We start from the raw sequence: 18,611 nt of genomic DNA, 5'->3' as shown, positions 1-18,611 counted from the left end.
TTCCAGAACTGTGGGTCTTTGCTGATTCTAAGCTTTGATGAATCACTCTTATAAGGCTTACGAGGCACATGATTCATAAAGGAACAGCGTTATCATTTAGGCTTAACAATTTCCAGGTGTCAGACTTGGACCAAGCCTCTCTAATGCTACCTGAAAGATTGTGAAGACGAGACCTTTATTTATTTATTTATTTTCTTTTTTTTTTTTAAGAAAAAGGTAATCATAAAAACACTGAGACATCACACTGACTTCAATTAATGGCTGTTTAATTCCAGCTTTTATGCTGGCTGAATATGAAAAGTTGTCCAAAGTTATCTGTAAATAGAAAGGAATTCACAAAGGACACCCAAACTAATTAAACGTTTAAAGAAATTATTTGCCGATTATAGAAGTTTTACCACTATCTTCAAATGGTGTCCTGTTTTAGAAGCACCGTAATGTGGCATTAAATTGAGTCTGGATGTATTCCGCCGCTTCAATTAGACATTTCTTTTAGCCACCATAATTAAATGTACCATGCTTAGCTGAATACAAAGGAGAGAAATATTTTTGCAAATGTCTTCCAGTGACAGAAGAGAAAAAGTGATCCAAGGCAAATTAGGTTGGTTCTAAGCTCAGAGATTTGTGTTTATGATGGAATGGATGAGTCAGACGTTTAATTGTATCGGTTACTTAGCTCACTTTGACTAGGAGAGAGTTTGAAATATTTATCAGGTCACTACACTGCCAGAAACAAGATATTTTTCCAGATATATTTGTGTTTATAAAGGCACAGTAAGGTTAATGTATCCTCAGAGGAACACCAGTAGCCAGGAATTGCACTTGTTTAATTTCAGTAGGTTTTTAACCAAAGAGAAACTACTTATTTGTATCTTTCAAAATGCATTTAAAATGCATTCAAATAGGAAATTAAATCAGAAGCCTGCAGCTATATTACAGGAGTTTCAAAGAATACTATTCCGAACAAGATTTAACAAGTTCAAGATAATATTTTGAATATTGTAAGCAAAAAAAAAATCCTATTTAAATTGATTAAATAAATGTTATCTTACAGAATCTTATCTCATTATAGGAAATGATAAACTACCCAATCCATGTCAAAAATCAAGTGTTATTTTTGCTGATAAGCAGTAGGCAATGTAAACAGTACCAAAACTTAAAAACAAAATAATAAAAATAAATGTAAGTTACCTCATTAGAGAGCTACCTATGTAAATACAAAACTTTAATGCACCGAACTGGAAGTGTGAAAAAAAGTTAAGGGTGTGACAGCGCCTCTGTTGTTTAACAGAGCATCACTCGCTACTTTCAGCTTTCATTTCCCAAAGTTTTAGTCTTGTTATTCCTCCATAAACAGACACAAATTGAGCTCTGTTGCCTCATTATACATCGCTTACAGTGTATTTTATTGGCTGAGTTTTCATTGACGTTCACCCAAACAGGTAATGAGAGAGAATTGGGAGGATGTGTCTAAAGTGTCCTCGATATTTGAAACCACTGTGTTAAAAAACAAAAAACAAATCACTTTGCCACCATTTTTCAATATGGAGCAATGTAACATCATTACGCTCGTTATTGTGAACAGATACTGCTGCTCACTGTTGCATTACAACAATATTGTTCTCTTTTCAGAAGAACAGCTAATGTTAGAAGCAGAAGCGGGGTTAGGACACAAGTGGGGTTTATACTAATGATAGGACAGAATTTAGAATATATTGAGATGGGAGCCTCTGTAATATCTTAGTTATGATAAGATTAAGGAGCAATCAGTCATTTTTCTCCAGTGATTCTTGTTCACATTTTATAAAAGGCATTATACTGACACCTAGCGACCTGGATGCATCAGGGATTATATGCTGAACTATGTGCTATTTTAAACATGGCTGCCCCTATCTGGGAAGCCCACTCAAAGAAGCATAAACTGGTTCATTCAGGGACTAAACAATTAATTAATGTATTTATTTATTTATTTATTTATTTATTTTTGTTTTTATTTATCTATCAATCATATTAAGAGTGCTTTATGGAAAACAAGTAAGATTAATAAATAACACTTTGTTCATGCATATTCAGAATTCATTAATATTCTGTGCTGTTCTCTGGTGGTAAAAATGACTTATTGCTCTGTTAACTGAAGTTGTCATTGTAACTAGATGAAGTTTTACAGTTAGAATATATTTATAATGAGCCTATTGTATGTATGAAGTCAGTGTAGTTTTAAAACTATAACCGCAATGAAGTAATGGACAGTTATATTAACTAAGGCTAAAAAGACATGAAGCTATCCCCTCAGTGCCGGTACATGTACCACTTGATTGTTTTGTACCATTTTTAAGTGTAAAAAAACAATTTGAATTTAAATGAATCTGATTGCCTGAATTGTTTACACTCAGCTAATGCGCTAATCTAAGCAACTGCACCAAAGCAATTAAGCTATTAACAGGAAGACAGAAAAAATCGCTCCCATCATTTCTTTAAACTCACTGTTATTTCACTGGTAATCACTTGGAAATGTCAGGCTGAAATTTAAGGTGATCAACCTCTAATTTGCTCACAGAAATTTTGGAAAAATTGTACATTTCTAGAGCAGTTAGCAGCTATCAACAGTAAGATAAAAAAGCACATCTATTTAAACCCAGTGTAAGTTCAGTGCTAATGAGATGAAAATGAAAATGAATGAAAACGATGAGCGCTAGCTTTGTAAGCTGAGCCAATGCGATAAAGATAACTAGGAGTTAGATTTGATGTTGTTATTATTTAGCCTTTAGCCTAATTAAGCATATTTCTTGATAAGAAAAACAGCCAGGTACTTTAACATTCACTTTGATATATTTATTTTTATTTTTTAATTTGTATGTGAGATCAGATAAGATAAAGCTATTTTAACTTTGATTTACACTTAAATTAAATGATTAATGTTTAAATTCAGTTATTTCAATTTTGTGTTCATTTTGTAGAAAAGAATGACTAGCGGCTTCAGCTTTGTTTGCTGAGGTTTGACAGATAATAGGTACAAAGACTTTTATCAAGGTGCTACATAGCTTTATTTGGAATCTGAAATTAAATGAATTTGACATTCCTGAAACATAACCTGCTATTAATTTGAACTCACTCTTTACTTAAATTTTAAATATACAAACAAACATTTCCATACAGATGGTAGGGGCAGTGAGAATACACACAGCGTGCAACCACATTGGCCCCTAAAGAGCACTTGGGATTGTGCACTTAGGTGCCTTGCCCAAGGGCATATCAGCCATGTGTGTTGAAGGGGGAAAAAGCATTGTTCCTTCACCACACTCACTCCACTTTTTTTGCCAGTCCTGAGGAACAAACCAGTAAACAGTGTGAACTCGTGGAGCTAAACTACTGTAGACTGAATTGGCAGATACATGTATATGAGTTTGGTTTTGTGACATTACAGAAACTATGAATTCAATACAAGCAGTTTTTACAGCTTATTTTCAATATATGGACTGTAAGAACTACAATAATATACCAGTGTTTTGTTATCGCTTTTTATGTACTGTATAAAACTCTATTATCCAAAAAGGCAAATACAATTTTCTACAGTTTCCACATTATGAGCACCTTATGTTTAAAAGATTGGCTTAATGTGTCTTCCCTGGGTGTGTTATTTCACACTGACTTGAAAATGAGTTTAAAGATATCAGATGGGCTCTCATTGCATTGATCGCATAGATTATGGATGCAAAACAAATGATGCAGCCATAGCACCTTCACAAACAATGGAAGAGTGGCACCATCACGGAAAGAAATGCTATCAGTTGAAGCGAGAGTATGTTTTATGGTTTTTAATAAAAAAATCTTTCTAAACAGTTTCAGCTTTACACCACACACTATAAACATTATCTTACTGGGTTCATAAAATATCCAAGATGCACACATATGGCGTTTTGGCACTGCAGCATAATCTTGGCAGGTGAACTGATTTGAAATCTTGTTTAAAATATATAACATTACTCATTTTAAGAGAGTGGTATGAGTAAAGATTCAGATATATTTTTAGGTATTATTTAGCTGATTTCAGTTAGTTAATTAAGTGAAAGGGTTTGATTTATTGGCAGATCATTTCACCTATTTTAAGATATAACATCTAAATGATGTAATTAAAAAATGTAAAGTTAGTTAACAGCTAGTTGTTTACTTTGTTGTTTTCAATTGGATTTTTGTTACTCTTCCTCTAAGACTGACATGTAAAACAAATAAGTTCTAATTGTCTGCCCTCATTTTAAAAACTGAGCCCACTGAAGCACTCTTTAAATGTGAGTAGGTGGATTTAATGCTGTAGTCTGAATTGGCAAATGTATGTTCACTAGATTTAAGGGGATTTCACTTGCCAAGCTATCATTTGTTGGACCCAGAGCAGCTGTATTAATATATATGTATTATATGTACTGCTAGATATGCTTGTCCTGCTGTTCCTTGGCATTTGGCATTTTCTCCACAGTTGCATAAAGCGGTGATTAATGTTGAACATTTTGTTCCATATTTACAGGCGTAATCGCTGTGGTGATATTCGTGATCCTGGCCGCTCTGGCGGTGATGGCAAGGTTCCTCTACAGACGGAAAGAGACATGTCCCACACAGGAGCCCAAAGGAACCAAAGCGGAAGACAGTCCCGAGACGCCTTTCAACACTGAGCCCAACTCCCAGAGCATAATTAACGACACCCAGAAAGAGTACTTCATATGATGAAGCCTCCCCCAGTCGCCCCAAACCTCGGACTAATCCAGTAAAGCAAAGCAGAGGACACAAATGCCTCGCCAAGCCTAGACTTTAACATTCATGGGGCGTTATGCAGAAAAAACCTTGGAAACTTTCCATGGTGGAAATCAAGACGCGAAGAGGACGAGTGAGCTGTCTCTGTCAGTCCCTGTCCCTCTTTCCATCCCTTGTTCCTTTTTTGTACATAGGCTTAAAAGTCCAACACTGCGTAATGTGATGTTATTAAGTGAAAATGTCTTAAATCTAGTTAATATATATATCATATTTCTCATTATGACTTTTTAGGGTTTTTTTCACTTGTTTTACATGATTTTTATTACTATTCCATTGGCAGGCCATTTAGCGTCTTTCAAACATTAAATCAAATGATCTGCCAATGGAACGAGACACATTCTCTAGATAAAACCACTCAAAACTAACAAAATGAACAACTCTAGAAACAGGTTAAATATTCTCATGATATTCTTACAGTGAGGATATATGTTGGGAATATTGACCAGATTTAAGACGATGTCACTTGAGTGAAAATACTCTGGCTCTAATAGCAGTGTTTCTAAGGTGTGTATAATGATCATTGAGTGTAAATATTCTTTTGAAATGTACATGTTGAAATAATACCTTTGTAATGGTTACCTTCTTATTTCGCCTTTTCAGAGACGTTATCCAGTACTGCGTTCTAACCAAGCGATCCGCCGACTAACATCTAGAACTTTAAAGACTCAACGTCGTATAACTCGGCTGAAGTAAATGTGTCCAAGTGGTGCCTGGAATGTATGTGAAATTATGGCGTTTTGTGTTTTGTACACGAGGTTTATCACTACACTGCAAAACATGCTACTTTAGCAGGTGAAATCATTAGTCAATATAGTCAATATATTTAATCGTAGTGATTTTATGATTGTTGTAAAGATATTCCATTTTATAGTTGTTTTTTGGATGTGTTTCATCGTTTGTTTTGAGTGATTTCATAAGAAATCTTTTCCCATTGCCAGTAAACAGCAGTTGATTCTTCTTCACATTATGAAACAACCATTACGCTGACACCTAGGGACCTGGATGTACTACACGATTGTAAAACATGGCCACCTCCATGTGGGAGACCTGCTTTATGGGATATAAACTGGTTAGTTCAGGGAATACATAATCATTTGAGCCTTTATCTCATGCCCATTTCACCAATAAATAATCACCTTATGAGCTAATGTTTGTTTAAAATCAGCAAATCAACCTGTATTAGTTAAATATTTCTGTAGAACTGCATTTGTTCTCAAAGTAAGCAGCATCCGGGCATGTGTGCTCACTGCCACCTGGTGTTTACTAGTACGTGTGTAAATGTGTGTTTCACTGCACGGATTGGGTTAAATGCAGAGAAAATATCGTGTGTTCAATCACAGTGGCCAATTAAGTGATTCTATCTGTAAATCTTCTCAAACCTTCTGCCACTGGAATAGGTCTGTTTCAAAAACACTCTCAGAGTAGGATGAAGCAATCTGGTCAAATTTGTCTCAAAAAGACACCAAGTGTTAAATATATTGACTAGATTTTAGATGATTTCACTTAATTAGAGATCTTTTTGCAGTGTAAACTACAGTGTTTTGGACTCTGATGCTCTCAGTAAGCATTCCTTTGGAACTTGAAGTATATATCTGTCATTTTTTTTTTTTTTTAAGAAAAACAAGTCCTCTTGAACATCAAAAAAAGCAAGTCCTTTGATACTTGTGCATCTCCCTTTTGTTTGTTCGCTTTTGGAGTTGGGAAGGTGAGTTTAACTGTGTACACAGCAGGCTCTGAACTGTGTTTCTTTTGCCCACTCTTAATCTCCATTAGACCGAAGGGAGCGTACGTCTCTGCAAACATTCCAAGTGCTCCTCAGTGCTTTCTCTGCGTTTTCCCCGGATAAAAATAAATCGTGATTGCTCCTTAATGCCGTCAAATACCAGCACAAGCCACCTCCGAAGAGCCCGGCTCTGAAAGAAAAGGCTGAAAAGACTCTCATAAAAAGCTGAGTACACGAGTGAAGGAAATACATGATGCTAAAATGTTGTTACTTTCACCCAGAGCAGATGCATTCTGTTTTTTGTTTTGGTTTTGTTTGGTCTGAGGTTTTTATTTTTGGATGATTTTCATATGAATCCATTTTGAATATCCACTGCTCTTGAGTGGCAGGGTTATGCACAATTCGAGAGATAAAGTGTGAGGGAGAAAGGATGCTGCTGTAATAAATAACAAGCCATTTTAATATTATTGGAAATGTCAGCACGTCCCCGCACTTGTTTATTGCACAAAAATGTCCCAGATGTGTAAAAGGTGAATGTTTGAAGTTCTGAAAAATTCCTCATGGCAGTAGTTTCTCGCACCACATTCTCACAAACCTTACATTTCTTAGCTGTTAAAGTGTAGAAATGTTTAACTGAGCACTAACTTATTCTAGATTTCTTTGATCCAGGCCCTGGAGGATTTAGTAACACTTCATATGAGCCCTGTATTTACTTTATCATACAAATGATTTATGTAAGTCTTTATGCAAGTCAGAATATGGCATTGATTATAATTATCAATGCCTGGCACAAGCTACAGAAATGAATTACTTTATAATATCAGGTTTCATAACCCATTATACGATGCATTTATAAGGCATGTGCAGTACTGAAGGCTTTAGAGTAAATTATACAAAGTCATAACTTAGACCTGTTAGAACTGAATGCCGTTTCTGAAACATGTATCACTTTACGGAGCTATAGCATATATTTTATCTGTTGATGAGCATATAGAACCTGAATTTATGATGCCATATAGTCTTGTGTTACTGCTTTAGGACAGTTATACCGGGTATAAAAAGACAGTATGTGTAGTTTATATAATACCTTATAATGCCTTATGGAGCTTGACTTTATGAAGTGTTGAACATGTAAATATAACTATGTAAGAGCAATTATGCCAAATGTTATTGCCTTATAAAACCTTATGAATACAGGACTCATAGGAAGTGTTGGTAAAGTTTAATACATGAACCTGCTCCATTCTTCTGGCTGCTCGAGTAAAGAGAGGGAAAGTTAAGCACAAGAAATTCACAGCCTGTGGCTTAATTCATTAGAATAATAGTGTCGTTCCAACATTAGAACATTTAGAACTAGTCATCCAAACGGCCCTGTTTTGTTTGAGTGTGTCCGGATGTAGATGCCAATCAACCGATACGTTTCTGTATATTACAATCCCCCAAAAGCACATGAAATATACATGACTTTATTTTGCTGTCTGAATAAGAGTCATCAGTTCCCTGAATGCCGTCATTTTCAGCCTGAAAAGCCATCGAGACGAGCAAGAGCAAACCAAGCAGAAAAGTTATTTCCAACAGCCTTTAACTACTCCCATAGACTCTGTTTCTCTCTGGAATTTTCAGTGTATGGTGGATCATGACACATGTAATGATTGTTTAGTTATAGCCCCATTCAGGTGTTTGCTGTTGAGGTGGTATTGAATGACAGGGAAAAAAATAATGACTCATGTGACTTTGACCCCGCTCTGTCGAATCAGGGGCAGTTCTGCTCCAATTTGTGTCCGGACTGAATGACCGGAGTAAAAATTGTGCCCAAAAATAGCGGTTCTTAAAAAATACAATTGTTTGTGTGTTAATGAGGAGGGTGGAGGTGGGGCTGAACATTTTGGGGAAAACATGTAATTGCAATTTTCTGACCAATCTTGTAGATGTGATTGAAATATGATATTTTTCCTGTAAATTAAATATAAGATTTAAGTTTAAATCTTTTTCAGACTTGGAAAACTGAATGTAGTGTCCATTATTAGTTTAAATCTCTCATTTTAAGGCAACACTAGGTAGTATTAATAGCTTAAAATTACAGCTTTGAAATCACTGTTCCACTCTACTATGTTGCGGAGAACAAAGCCCCTGCCATTGTTATTTTGAGCCCAGCACTACAGGAAGTGTACTTTTTATACTTTTGGAGGAGGTAGGGGACAAACCGATTGATTTCAGAACAGTTCTGTAAACATGAATTATACTCTGCAATATTTAAAAATATTTAAATAGATTTACTTTTATTGGCCAATGTTTATGCACATAGTGGAATTTGTTCTCTGCATTTAACCCAATCCGTGCAGTGAAACACACATTTACACACACACTAGTGACCACTAGGGGGCAGTGAGCAGTGCTAGCCACGGTGCCTGGGGAGCAGTTGGGGTTAAGGTCACGCAAAGGGATCAAACTCACAACCTTCCAGTCACAAGCCCAGTTTCCTAACCACCAGGCCACGGCTGCACCACATAGTACTAATATTTAAAACCAAGAAACAGCTAACATTACTCAACTAGATATCCCTTATTTCTTATTCAAATGAGATTTGCTTTGTAATGCTCCAATATAGCGGACCTCCTACACAGACGCCATGTTTAAAATATGATTTTTATAGACTCATTGGAGAAATGAGAAATTTGTTCTGAAAGAGAGCAGTATATAATAAGGGATATAAATAAAATTACAGCAGTTGTGATTTGAGAATGTAACTATCTTTAGGAAGCACGGTGGCGCAGCAGGTTAGTGTCGCAGTCACACAGCTCCAGGGACCTGGAGGTTGTGGGTTTGATTCCTGCTCTGAGTGACTGTCTGTGAGGAGTGTGGTGTGTTCTCCCTGTGTCCGCGTGGGTTTACTCAAGGTGACTGTCTGTGAGGAGTTGGTGTGTTCTCACTGTGTCCGTGTGGGTTTCCTCCGGTTTCCTCCCACAGTCCAAAAACACACGTTGGTAGGTGGTTTGGCGACTCAAAAGTGTCCGTGTTTTTGTTGCCCTGTAAAGGATTGGCACCCCCTACAGGGTTTATTCCCGCCTTGCGCCCAGTGATTGCAGGTAGGCTCTGGACCCACCGCGACCCTGAACTGGGTAAGAAGAAAAACTATTTTTAGGTGCCAAAGCTCCTAAAAAGCACATGGTGCTGCTGAATCAAAACCTTGTAAATAAGAACGACACACAACATTTTACAATCAAGAGTTCTGAAACGTTGTTTTAAAAAGATGCATCTTTTGTTTCCAAGCATGTAAACTTCATTTGCAGCTCCTAGTGTTTGTGAACAGTTCAGGCAGGAGGAGTGAGGACTATCACTGGCCACAAAATGGAGGGTATTTATAACAGACCGGGTGCTACTTGTAACAGCAGCTAAAAATTTCTTCTGAAATCAATGGTATTTGCCCTTTTTCGGCAGATATTTCTCTTCTGGACAGGCTTGAGGTTAGATGCTGGAACATTGCTGTGATTATTTGACTGTATTCAGCCACCAGAGATTTAGTGAGGTCAGGTACTGATATTGGATGTTTAGTTCTGAATCACAAAACCCACTCTAACTCATGCCAGAGGTATTGGATTGAACTCCCAACCCTCCAGACAACTCAGGTCCAGTTTAGATTGATGTCTTTTAATGCAGATGGGCTTTTCAACCTCACTACATAAAAAGTATATGTACTTGAAAGAAATCTGGGAAAGATGTTTACGACAACTGCAAAATCTGAAATCAGGAGGATACATTATACGTTACTTGGTCATTAAAATTGTGAAATATACAGAACTCGTGTTTGAAGAAGAAAGGTTATTTATAGAAAGTGGCATCAGGGTGATTCTGGAGAAATATCTCCAATGTTAATAAAAATTCACAGATAACATTGCTATATATAATATGTTGTACTTAATACCCTATGTACCATGTTTCACTAGTATTTACCTCCACACACACACACACACACGATACTCACAGTAATGTTCCTATGAAGTTTCTGTACATAAGTAGAACTACAAACTAGTCCCTAAGTACACTGATCAGCCAAAACACCAAAATGGCTGCTGTTTCTACACCCATTACCTTTTTTATCAGCTCTACTAACCATAGAGGTACACTTTGCTCTGGATCCCCACACAGGGCAGGTGTGATATGGGCGGTGGGTCATTCTCAGAGCTGCAATGACATTGACGTGGCAGTGGTGTGCTAGTGTGTTGTGCTGGCATAAGTGGATCAGACACAGCAGTGCCGCTGGAGTTTTAAAACCCCTCAATGTCACTGCTGGACTCAGAATAGTTCACTAAGCAAAAATATATCCAGCCGACAGCATTTTGTGTCCACTGCTGAAGGAGTAGAGACCAACACAAAATGTGCAGCAACAGATGAGCTACCGCCTATGACTTTAAGGTGGATCAACCGTGTATATGTGTCTGGTCCACTCATACCAGTGCATTAGGCACTGAGAACCAACACACTGAGGATGACCCTCCTGTGACCCTCTATGTGGTCCTATGGAGGTTCTGATCACAGGGTGAAGTGAGGTTTAAATAGGAATTAAGAGCAACAGATTTACAACATTCTGTAACTGGAGGAATATTAAGTGCATCAATACAGGAAGTTGAGTTTATGAAATGGACGATAAAAAAAGTGTATATGACATCATAAAGTCACGTTCCATAAAGAATTATAAAGAAAGTCTGGCAGAAACTTGTTTTAGTTCATTACACTTTTTACAATGATCCAGTCAACAGATAATATAATGCATTATATGACCTCACATATACAATAAAGTTATACAGGTTTTTGCTGTTTGTTATAATGCATTATAAATATGGATTTATTAGGAAATGTTACCATCTCTTTTTACTACTTTACGAGGTTTTCAGCAGCAACAGTGTGTTCCCTTATGTTCTGCTGCTGCTGTGCCAGTACTTATCTTGTAAAACAAGGCGCCAAATTTTCCCACATTTCTCTATGGGCCTGTTTCCCAGACACAGATTATCCAATGAAGTCCCACGCTTCCATTGGGGAATCGCTTTATAATCCAGAAGGAGCACTAATCTGCTTGGGAAGTGAGCCTACTTTTAATAATGGTGGTTTTCCAATATTGTGTCCAGCAATTACTAGCAAGAAGAAAACCCTGACTGTGGTCTCAGGTTTGAGTCCCAGTTGTGCCATGCGCAGCTTGGGCACGGCCGTTCTTCAGAGCACAACTGGCCAGTTGGCAGAGGGATGGGACGGCTAATTGAGCATCTACATGGACACGCAAGACTGCAGCAGAGCCATTCCTCTGTAAAGATCCAGTGCTGTGCTTCAGTGTACATTAGCGAGTGTATACTGCTGATCTGGGGACAGGGCCGAGATCTATTACTCTGTGAAATAGCTGATGAAAGTAACACCAGCATCCAAATTATTATCAGAAACAACGGTGTCCAAACTAAGGGACAGTTTAACAACTGCAAAAAGTTAGAATAAACAAAAGCTATGCCCCATTTGGAGCTGGGAATAATATAATACAGTGATAAGTTTATTGGCTGTAAATCTAGTGCGAGCGAGGGTTGGGTTATGGGTGACTCATATTGATCCTGTACAATGTTGAGGCTTTTCACATACCCTGACTGTTTATAATCAATAAGAATGCCATGTTCTAAACTGGAAATAAATCAATGGACTTAAATTTTGTGCTGAGTTCCGTGAGTCCAAATTGATCTACCACTACCCCAACTAAAGACTGTAAAAGACCCAGTGATTCTGCGCTGTTTACTTGTCCAATTTACCTCCATCGTTTAGGAAAGCACTTTATATATCCTCATATATCCTCTTCAGAAGTCAAGCGTACCTCCCTCTTATCTGTTGCTATTTCTCGTTGGTGCAGGCAGATGCAGAGGCAGGAACATTTGTTTTAGTGGCATTCAGTCTTATAAACATTAGTGAGATCAAATGATGATGACGACTGATGTTGGAAGATTAGTTCTGGATCACAAAAGCCACTCTAACTCACTCTAGGTGAAGCTAAATCTGTCCACAGAATGCAGCTCCAATACTTTACATCTACCACCTTCTCTGCATTGGGAATTATAAATTAAGCTTCATGTGTAGCTGCTTCAGAGCTGTTATTTTCTGTGGAAATGTTAAAGCTGTGTCTGAACTATGGACTGCAACGGATTCCTGAAGCTGTTGTTAGTGAAACTGCACAGAACAATCTGCAAACAGCAGTTTAACACTTTGAAAACAGTATTCTATTTAAACATGCTGTGATGCTACGGCAACTAAAAAACCCAGAGGCCACATCCTGGCGACATGACACTGAATATGTACAGACAGTGGTATGGTATGACTCAGTCATTCAGTCACCTTCTGTAACTGCTATAATCTGATCAGGGTTGCAATGAGCCTGGAATCACTGGGCGTTAGACAGGAACTCACCCAGTTCATCTCAGATTTACACATTCACACAGTCACATTTTGGCAGAGTCAAGTGAATGGTCAGAGTGTTTTTGGACTGTGGAAGGAAAACAGAGCACCTGGAAGATATTCACAAAGATACAATGAGAACAGAGCAAACATGGTCACTGTCTGTGTGTGTTCTCCCAGTGTCTGTATGGGTTTCCTCCAAGCGCAGCAGTCCAAAAACCCCAAATGTTAGATAGTGAATGAGTGTGAAATCCACAGGTGTGAGTGGTTGAGTGACTGTGTAAAATTGTCCAATTTGATTCCGGGAAGGCTCGGGATCGACTGCAACCCGGATCAGGATAATGTGTTTGCAGGACATTAATGAACGATTATAACACCCAAAAAACATTATATTATAATTTATACTGATATTTGTGAAAAATGAAGATGGTTTTCTTGCCTACGGATGTTTTTGAGAGGACAGTTTCTTCTGTGTCCCTGAAACAGGATTAAGGATGTTGATCCAGGGGTAAAGCTAGTTTTGTGTTAGTGTTGTTTTAGAGCCACGTTTTCTTAAACCTCCACCTCCCTGTTCCTCCTTTATCTTCGGAGTTCACATTTTGAGCTGGGAGCAGTGGTTTTCTCTAGCTGAAAGAGCCATACATCTGGCCTGTGTTGGGTCTGAAGCAGACGGCCAGCTGGCCGAGGTCCAGAACAGATGGCTGGATGCTTGACTCCATCACCCAAGCCTAACTTGGTGGGCTGAGACCCAAAGGGAAAAACTTGAGGAGTTTTTAGTGGTGGGCTAAAGCTGGAGCGGGTTCGATGTGATGCAAGCTTTGGTTCTACATGACTGCAGTTCACTTCAGCTGGGGGCAAGGGCTAAAGAAGGGAAGGTCTCGAGGCAACACTAGAAAGACAAACAAACCCATGCAATTATTGGGCTCTGTGTCAAATAACTCGAGAAACTTTTCTTATTCTTCTTTATACCTTTTCCACAAGGGTTCTTTTAACATGGACATTTAACATGTTAAGGTTTTTATATTACATTTTACAAATGTTTCCAAAAAGAGTTCACTCAAAAGTTACAACTAAATCCCAAATGGCCCTTTTATATCAAATGTTCACAAATCATTTGGACCCTAAATGGACCACAATTTTTTATTTTAAATTCAATTTATTTGTCCAATTTTTGCCAGTGAGAGGACTGTAATTTCTTGCTCTCAGAACTTCTATGTTATGTTCATTTTTTGAAAGATAGCTATAGCATGATCCAGTAGAGTCAGGTCTAAATGTCCATTTGGATTTTGTCAAGACATAAATCAGCAGAACTCACCAGAACTCATAGAGATGTAGGTGGTGGATCACTCACAAATTACAGTAACATTAACATGTCTGATACACTCATATCATGGCATGTAGTACCACTGTTCTGCTTAGAACTGCACTCCCCATGCAATATTGGGTCAGCTTTGATCCTGTGGTCAGAAACTGGGGCCAAGGTTAGCAGATTGCAGTATGCGCCTATACACCTGCAACTCTGTATTCTACAGGTAGAAAAATGTTTCTAATAAACTGGCCAATAAGTGAAATCATAAATTATGTTCTATTAAAGTGGCAAGTATGTCAAAGTACAATTTAGGGGTTTCTGAAAAATAGACCATTGGGTTGAAGCACACAATGGGTGTATTTTGATTGGGTGGCCAGAGAAAGAAAGTAAAAGTAGCCATTTTATATAAAGTGGCCAGACTATACAACTTCAAGGTTGTCATGTTTAATAAAATGGCCACTGGCCATTCATTCATTCATTCTTTCTTTCATTTATTTATTTATAATTAATTATGAGTGATTTCCAGTTCCAGCCATCAGTCATTTTCCCCAATTACACACAACCTCAGGAGGATGGAAGGCAAACATCTGCTTCCTCAGAAGCTTGTGAGGTCAGTCCACCACTTCTTTTTGATCTGTCCGTAACACACTGACACACAATAACACTCAGAGGAGAGTGTCAAGACCTGTCACATAATCTGACAGATGCCTCTGCTAACTATCTTCATGTACCGTGATAGAGGAATGCGTTGGAAGACTTCCCGTAATCACATGGATCTGCCGACTGTTACTACTTACCACTGTCTCTTCTGCTGTTTGTGTACTTATGATAATGTGCGATTATTTGTCATTGTACAACATACAACGAAATGTGGCTTCTGCATTTAATCCATCTGTGGCAGTGAACACGCACACACACACACACACACACACACACACACTAGTACATCAGGGGCTGTGTGCACACACCCAGAGCAGTGGGCATCCATCCCCGGGCAACTGGGGGTTCAGTGTCTTGCTCAAGAACACTTCAGCCATGAATATTTTTGTTGATCCTGGGGATGGAATCAGCAACCTTCCGGTACGAAGCCTTGTTCTCTAACTATTAGGCCAAGACTGCCCCCTGTATTTGATAATGCTGGATTTTTACATACAGCACCAGTTGTAGTAAAAAAAAACACTCTAGAACTGTTCCTCATTTCTCCAAGTTTCTACATTTCAGAATAACACTGAAGACATAGACCAAACCATTCATTATCTGTAACTCTTATCCAGTTCAGGGTCACAGTGGGTCCAGAACCTACCTGGCATCCTTGAGCGCAAGGCAGGAATACACCCTGGAGGGAGCGCCAGTCCTTCACAGGGCAATACACACATTCGGACACTTTTGAGTCGCCAATCCACCTACCAACGTGTGTTTTTAGGCCATGGGAGGAAACCAGAGCACCACAGACACATTGAGAACACCTCACAGATAGTCACTCAGAGCAGGAATCGAACCCACAACCTCCAGGTCCCTAGAGCTGTGTGACTGCACCACTACCTGCTGCGCCACCGTGCCGCCTAGAGCAAAACAGCTGTTTTTTCTCATACTCTTATCCTTCTCTCAGTCTGAGATACAGAAGATACACATATTGACGCTGTTGGAATCTCTTATCTCCAAAGTAGTACATAGACATAAGGCAGGAAAACACTTTCTATTGATGCGTTTCCACAGCATGGTATCTGTTCCACTCAGCTCAGCTCTAGTCTGATTTTTTTGCTTTTCCATTAGTCAAATCTGGAACCTGGGACCAGGTACTTTTTTAGTCCAACTCGAGGTTCCAAGCAGCCAAGTAAGATTTAAATTGTGACAAGTAAACCATAGTTAACCATGCAGAGCATTGATTAATGAGGAAATGCAGACATTCAGCACAAACTAGCCATTTATAAAATCTCTAAGCTACGGCAGAGGTCATGATTTTTTTTATCCAACTCATAATGGTAGCTCTTTAAAATACACCGCAGTCTTTTGAAGAGGTTCTAGCACTCCTTGGATTGTCCATGGTTCCCCATGGAGATGGTGTCTTGCAACGTCACCAGCTACATTTCAGGGTGGAGCTGTGCTAGTGGAACAGCTAACAGCTGGCCATGTTGGTTTGCATCATCCTGAGTAACAAGGAAGAGGAAGGGTCTATGTTGTGTTCCTGTTCCTTGTGCCTAGTCATGCCAGGTAGGCTCCAGACACACTGTGACCCTGAATAAAATAAAGCAGTTACAGAATATAAATGAATAAATGAACTGTTACACTATAATTATGAAGCACATATTCAGTTTGACTTAGAATCTGTGACTGAACTGTTAAATATTAAAGCCCTAACTGCAGGAAAACTCCATTCATTTTCTCTCCTGTGGAGCTAAAGTGTGTGAGAGAAGTGGAGAACTGCGCTGGTTTTAAAGTGGGTCAGTAGTACAACACCAGCTCCGAACTGTAGAAGTGTCTGGAATGCTCATCTGAAATTTCAGAAGACTGTTTTTTTTTTAATGCCAAGAATGAGCGAGTGACTCTTTTCAATCGCTTGCTTTTTTTCCTTCTTCCAATCTCACCACCTTCAGGCATGGTTCTGAAAGCCACAGGAGCTGTAGAGAACTCTTGTGATGGCTGCAAAGCTGAGCTTGAACAAAAAGCTATGGACGTTGATCATATTGGAATGTTGTCATGATTAATCCACACATACCCGGGTATGAAAAGCTTGATGCTAGCCCTGAGGTGGTTTAATGAACATAAAAAAACATCACAAACTAGAAACTTAAACCTGAGAAGAGCTGCAGCAGAGGGTTCAAGCTCCCAATGAATAGCTGTCATTTAGGAAGAAATGTTGGATGAATAGATGTTTTCTGCCTGAAACCTGGAGGAGAAAACTATTTTTTTTTCAATATGTTCGAGTATCTCCTCAACATTAAACCACTGTGTGTTTCACTCTTCGCTCTTAAGATGCAAAGCAGCTGGGCCCTGTTTGCTTTTCCCTATGTTGTGCATAATCAAGTGTATCGGCAATTAAACACAGGCAATATTATGACCTTGACTTGGTGGGAAATAAGACGTGAATAATGTGGCTCTGAAGGTTTATTCCCTTTCAGTAGACGGTGACCAGGCACTGATTAGCAGCAGCGGCTTTGCCATTAGCCGCCTGTCACAGATTTTAAGGCATTTAATCTGGTTCAAGGCTTTATTCAAATTCCCTTCCGCTGACGATACACTGAGACTAATTGGCTCTGATCAAGGTGGGTGATGAAACAAGCTTCCAGGCCAGTGGAGGGTGCTTTTACACAGTGCTGGAGAAGTTTCTGTACTTCTCAAGATTAAAAATAGTCCTCTTCTGGGTCTGTGGCCTTGGTTTGAAGTTGTCCTCAATTGAGTTAGCCAACACTACTGCCCTCCAAAGCATTCATACACACACACACACACACACACACACACTTTAAAATCAAAATCCATCAGCAAGTAAAATTCTGTCTGCGTTATTATTGTAATACCTTTAAAACTAAAACTATAAAAGCAGCATTTGCATCAGAGCCATGAAAAACAGATCACCCAGGAGCAGATTACGCGATCCACCTTGCCGCCGGAATGCTAATGCTCAAATAATTTAATCGCACTGCTGTTCACAAACTCGTTTGTTATTAAACTGTACCCCAGTGCGCACCAAACCTAACATATCTCATTTTGATTATAATTCCTAGAAATGACCATAGTGTAAAAAACATAAAAGGGGGGGGCATTTTGGTGGGAACATGTCTTTAATTATTTATAGGGGTTTACAAATAATGCATTTTCAGTTGTGAGCACAATTCCAGGCACTTTTTCAATGTTACAAAGTCTAGTATGTTTCTATCTTTTCCCTTTGTTTCTTTAAGCAAATAAAAAATGATCTACTCATGTTCCAAAACACATAAAATATATAAACCATATATATATATATAATATTTACAAATGAACACATTTGTTTGCTGTTCATTCCAAGTTGGCAATGTGGTCCACACATGAACCATTTATTCATTCATTAATTATCTGTAAGCACTTATCCAGTTCAGGGTCGCGGTGGGTCCAGACCCTACCTGGAATCAATGGGCGCAAGGCTGGGAATACACCCTGGAGGGAGCACCAGTCCTTCATAGGGCAACACACACACACACACACACACACACACACACATACGGACACTTTTTGAGTCGCCAATCCACCTACCAACGTGTGTTTTGGACTGTGGGAGGAAACCGGAGCACCCAGAGGAAACCCACACGGACACGGGGAGAACCGGAACACCCAGAGGAAACCCACACGGACACAGGGAGAACTGGAGCACCCAGAGGAAAC

At 38.8% G+C, this 18,611-nt stretch overlaps 1 protein-coding gene across 1 annotated transcript in view; it reads left to right on the top strand.

Moving 5' to 3' along the window:
* cntnap3 (contactin associated protein family member 3) overlaps window positions 1–8,474 on the top strand; it is a 192,631-nt gene extending 184,157 nt beyond the window's left edge. Inside the window, exon 24 of the mRNA XM_066650672.1 lies at window positions 4,520–8,474. Coding sequence (XP_066506769.1) covers window positions 4,520–4,716 — 197 coding nt within the window. The 3' untranslated portion in view covers window positions 4,717–8,474. The remainder of the gene's footprint in view (window positions 1–4,519) is intronic.
* Window positions 8,475–18,611: the final 10,137 nt, after the last annotated feature.

Source organism: Hoplias malabaricus, chromosome 18 (assembly GCF_029633855.1).
Source record: "Hoplias malabaricus isolate fHopMal1 chromosome 18, fHopMal1.hap1, whole genome shotgun sequence".
In the NCBI taxonomy this organism is placed as follows: domain Eukaryota; kingdom Metazoa; phylum Chordata; class Actinopteri; order Characiformes; family Erythrinidae; genus Hoplias; species Hoplias malabaricus.
This window is presented reverse-complemented; position numbering and strand designations above follow the sequence as displayed.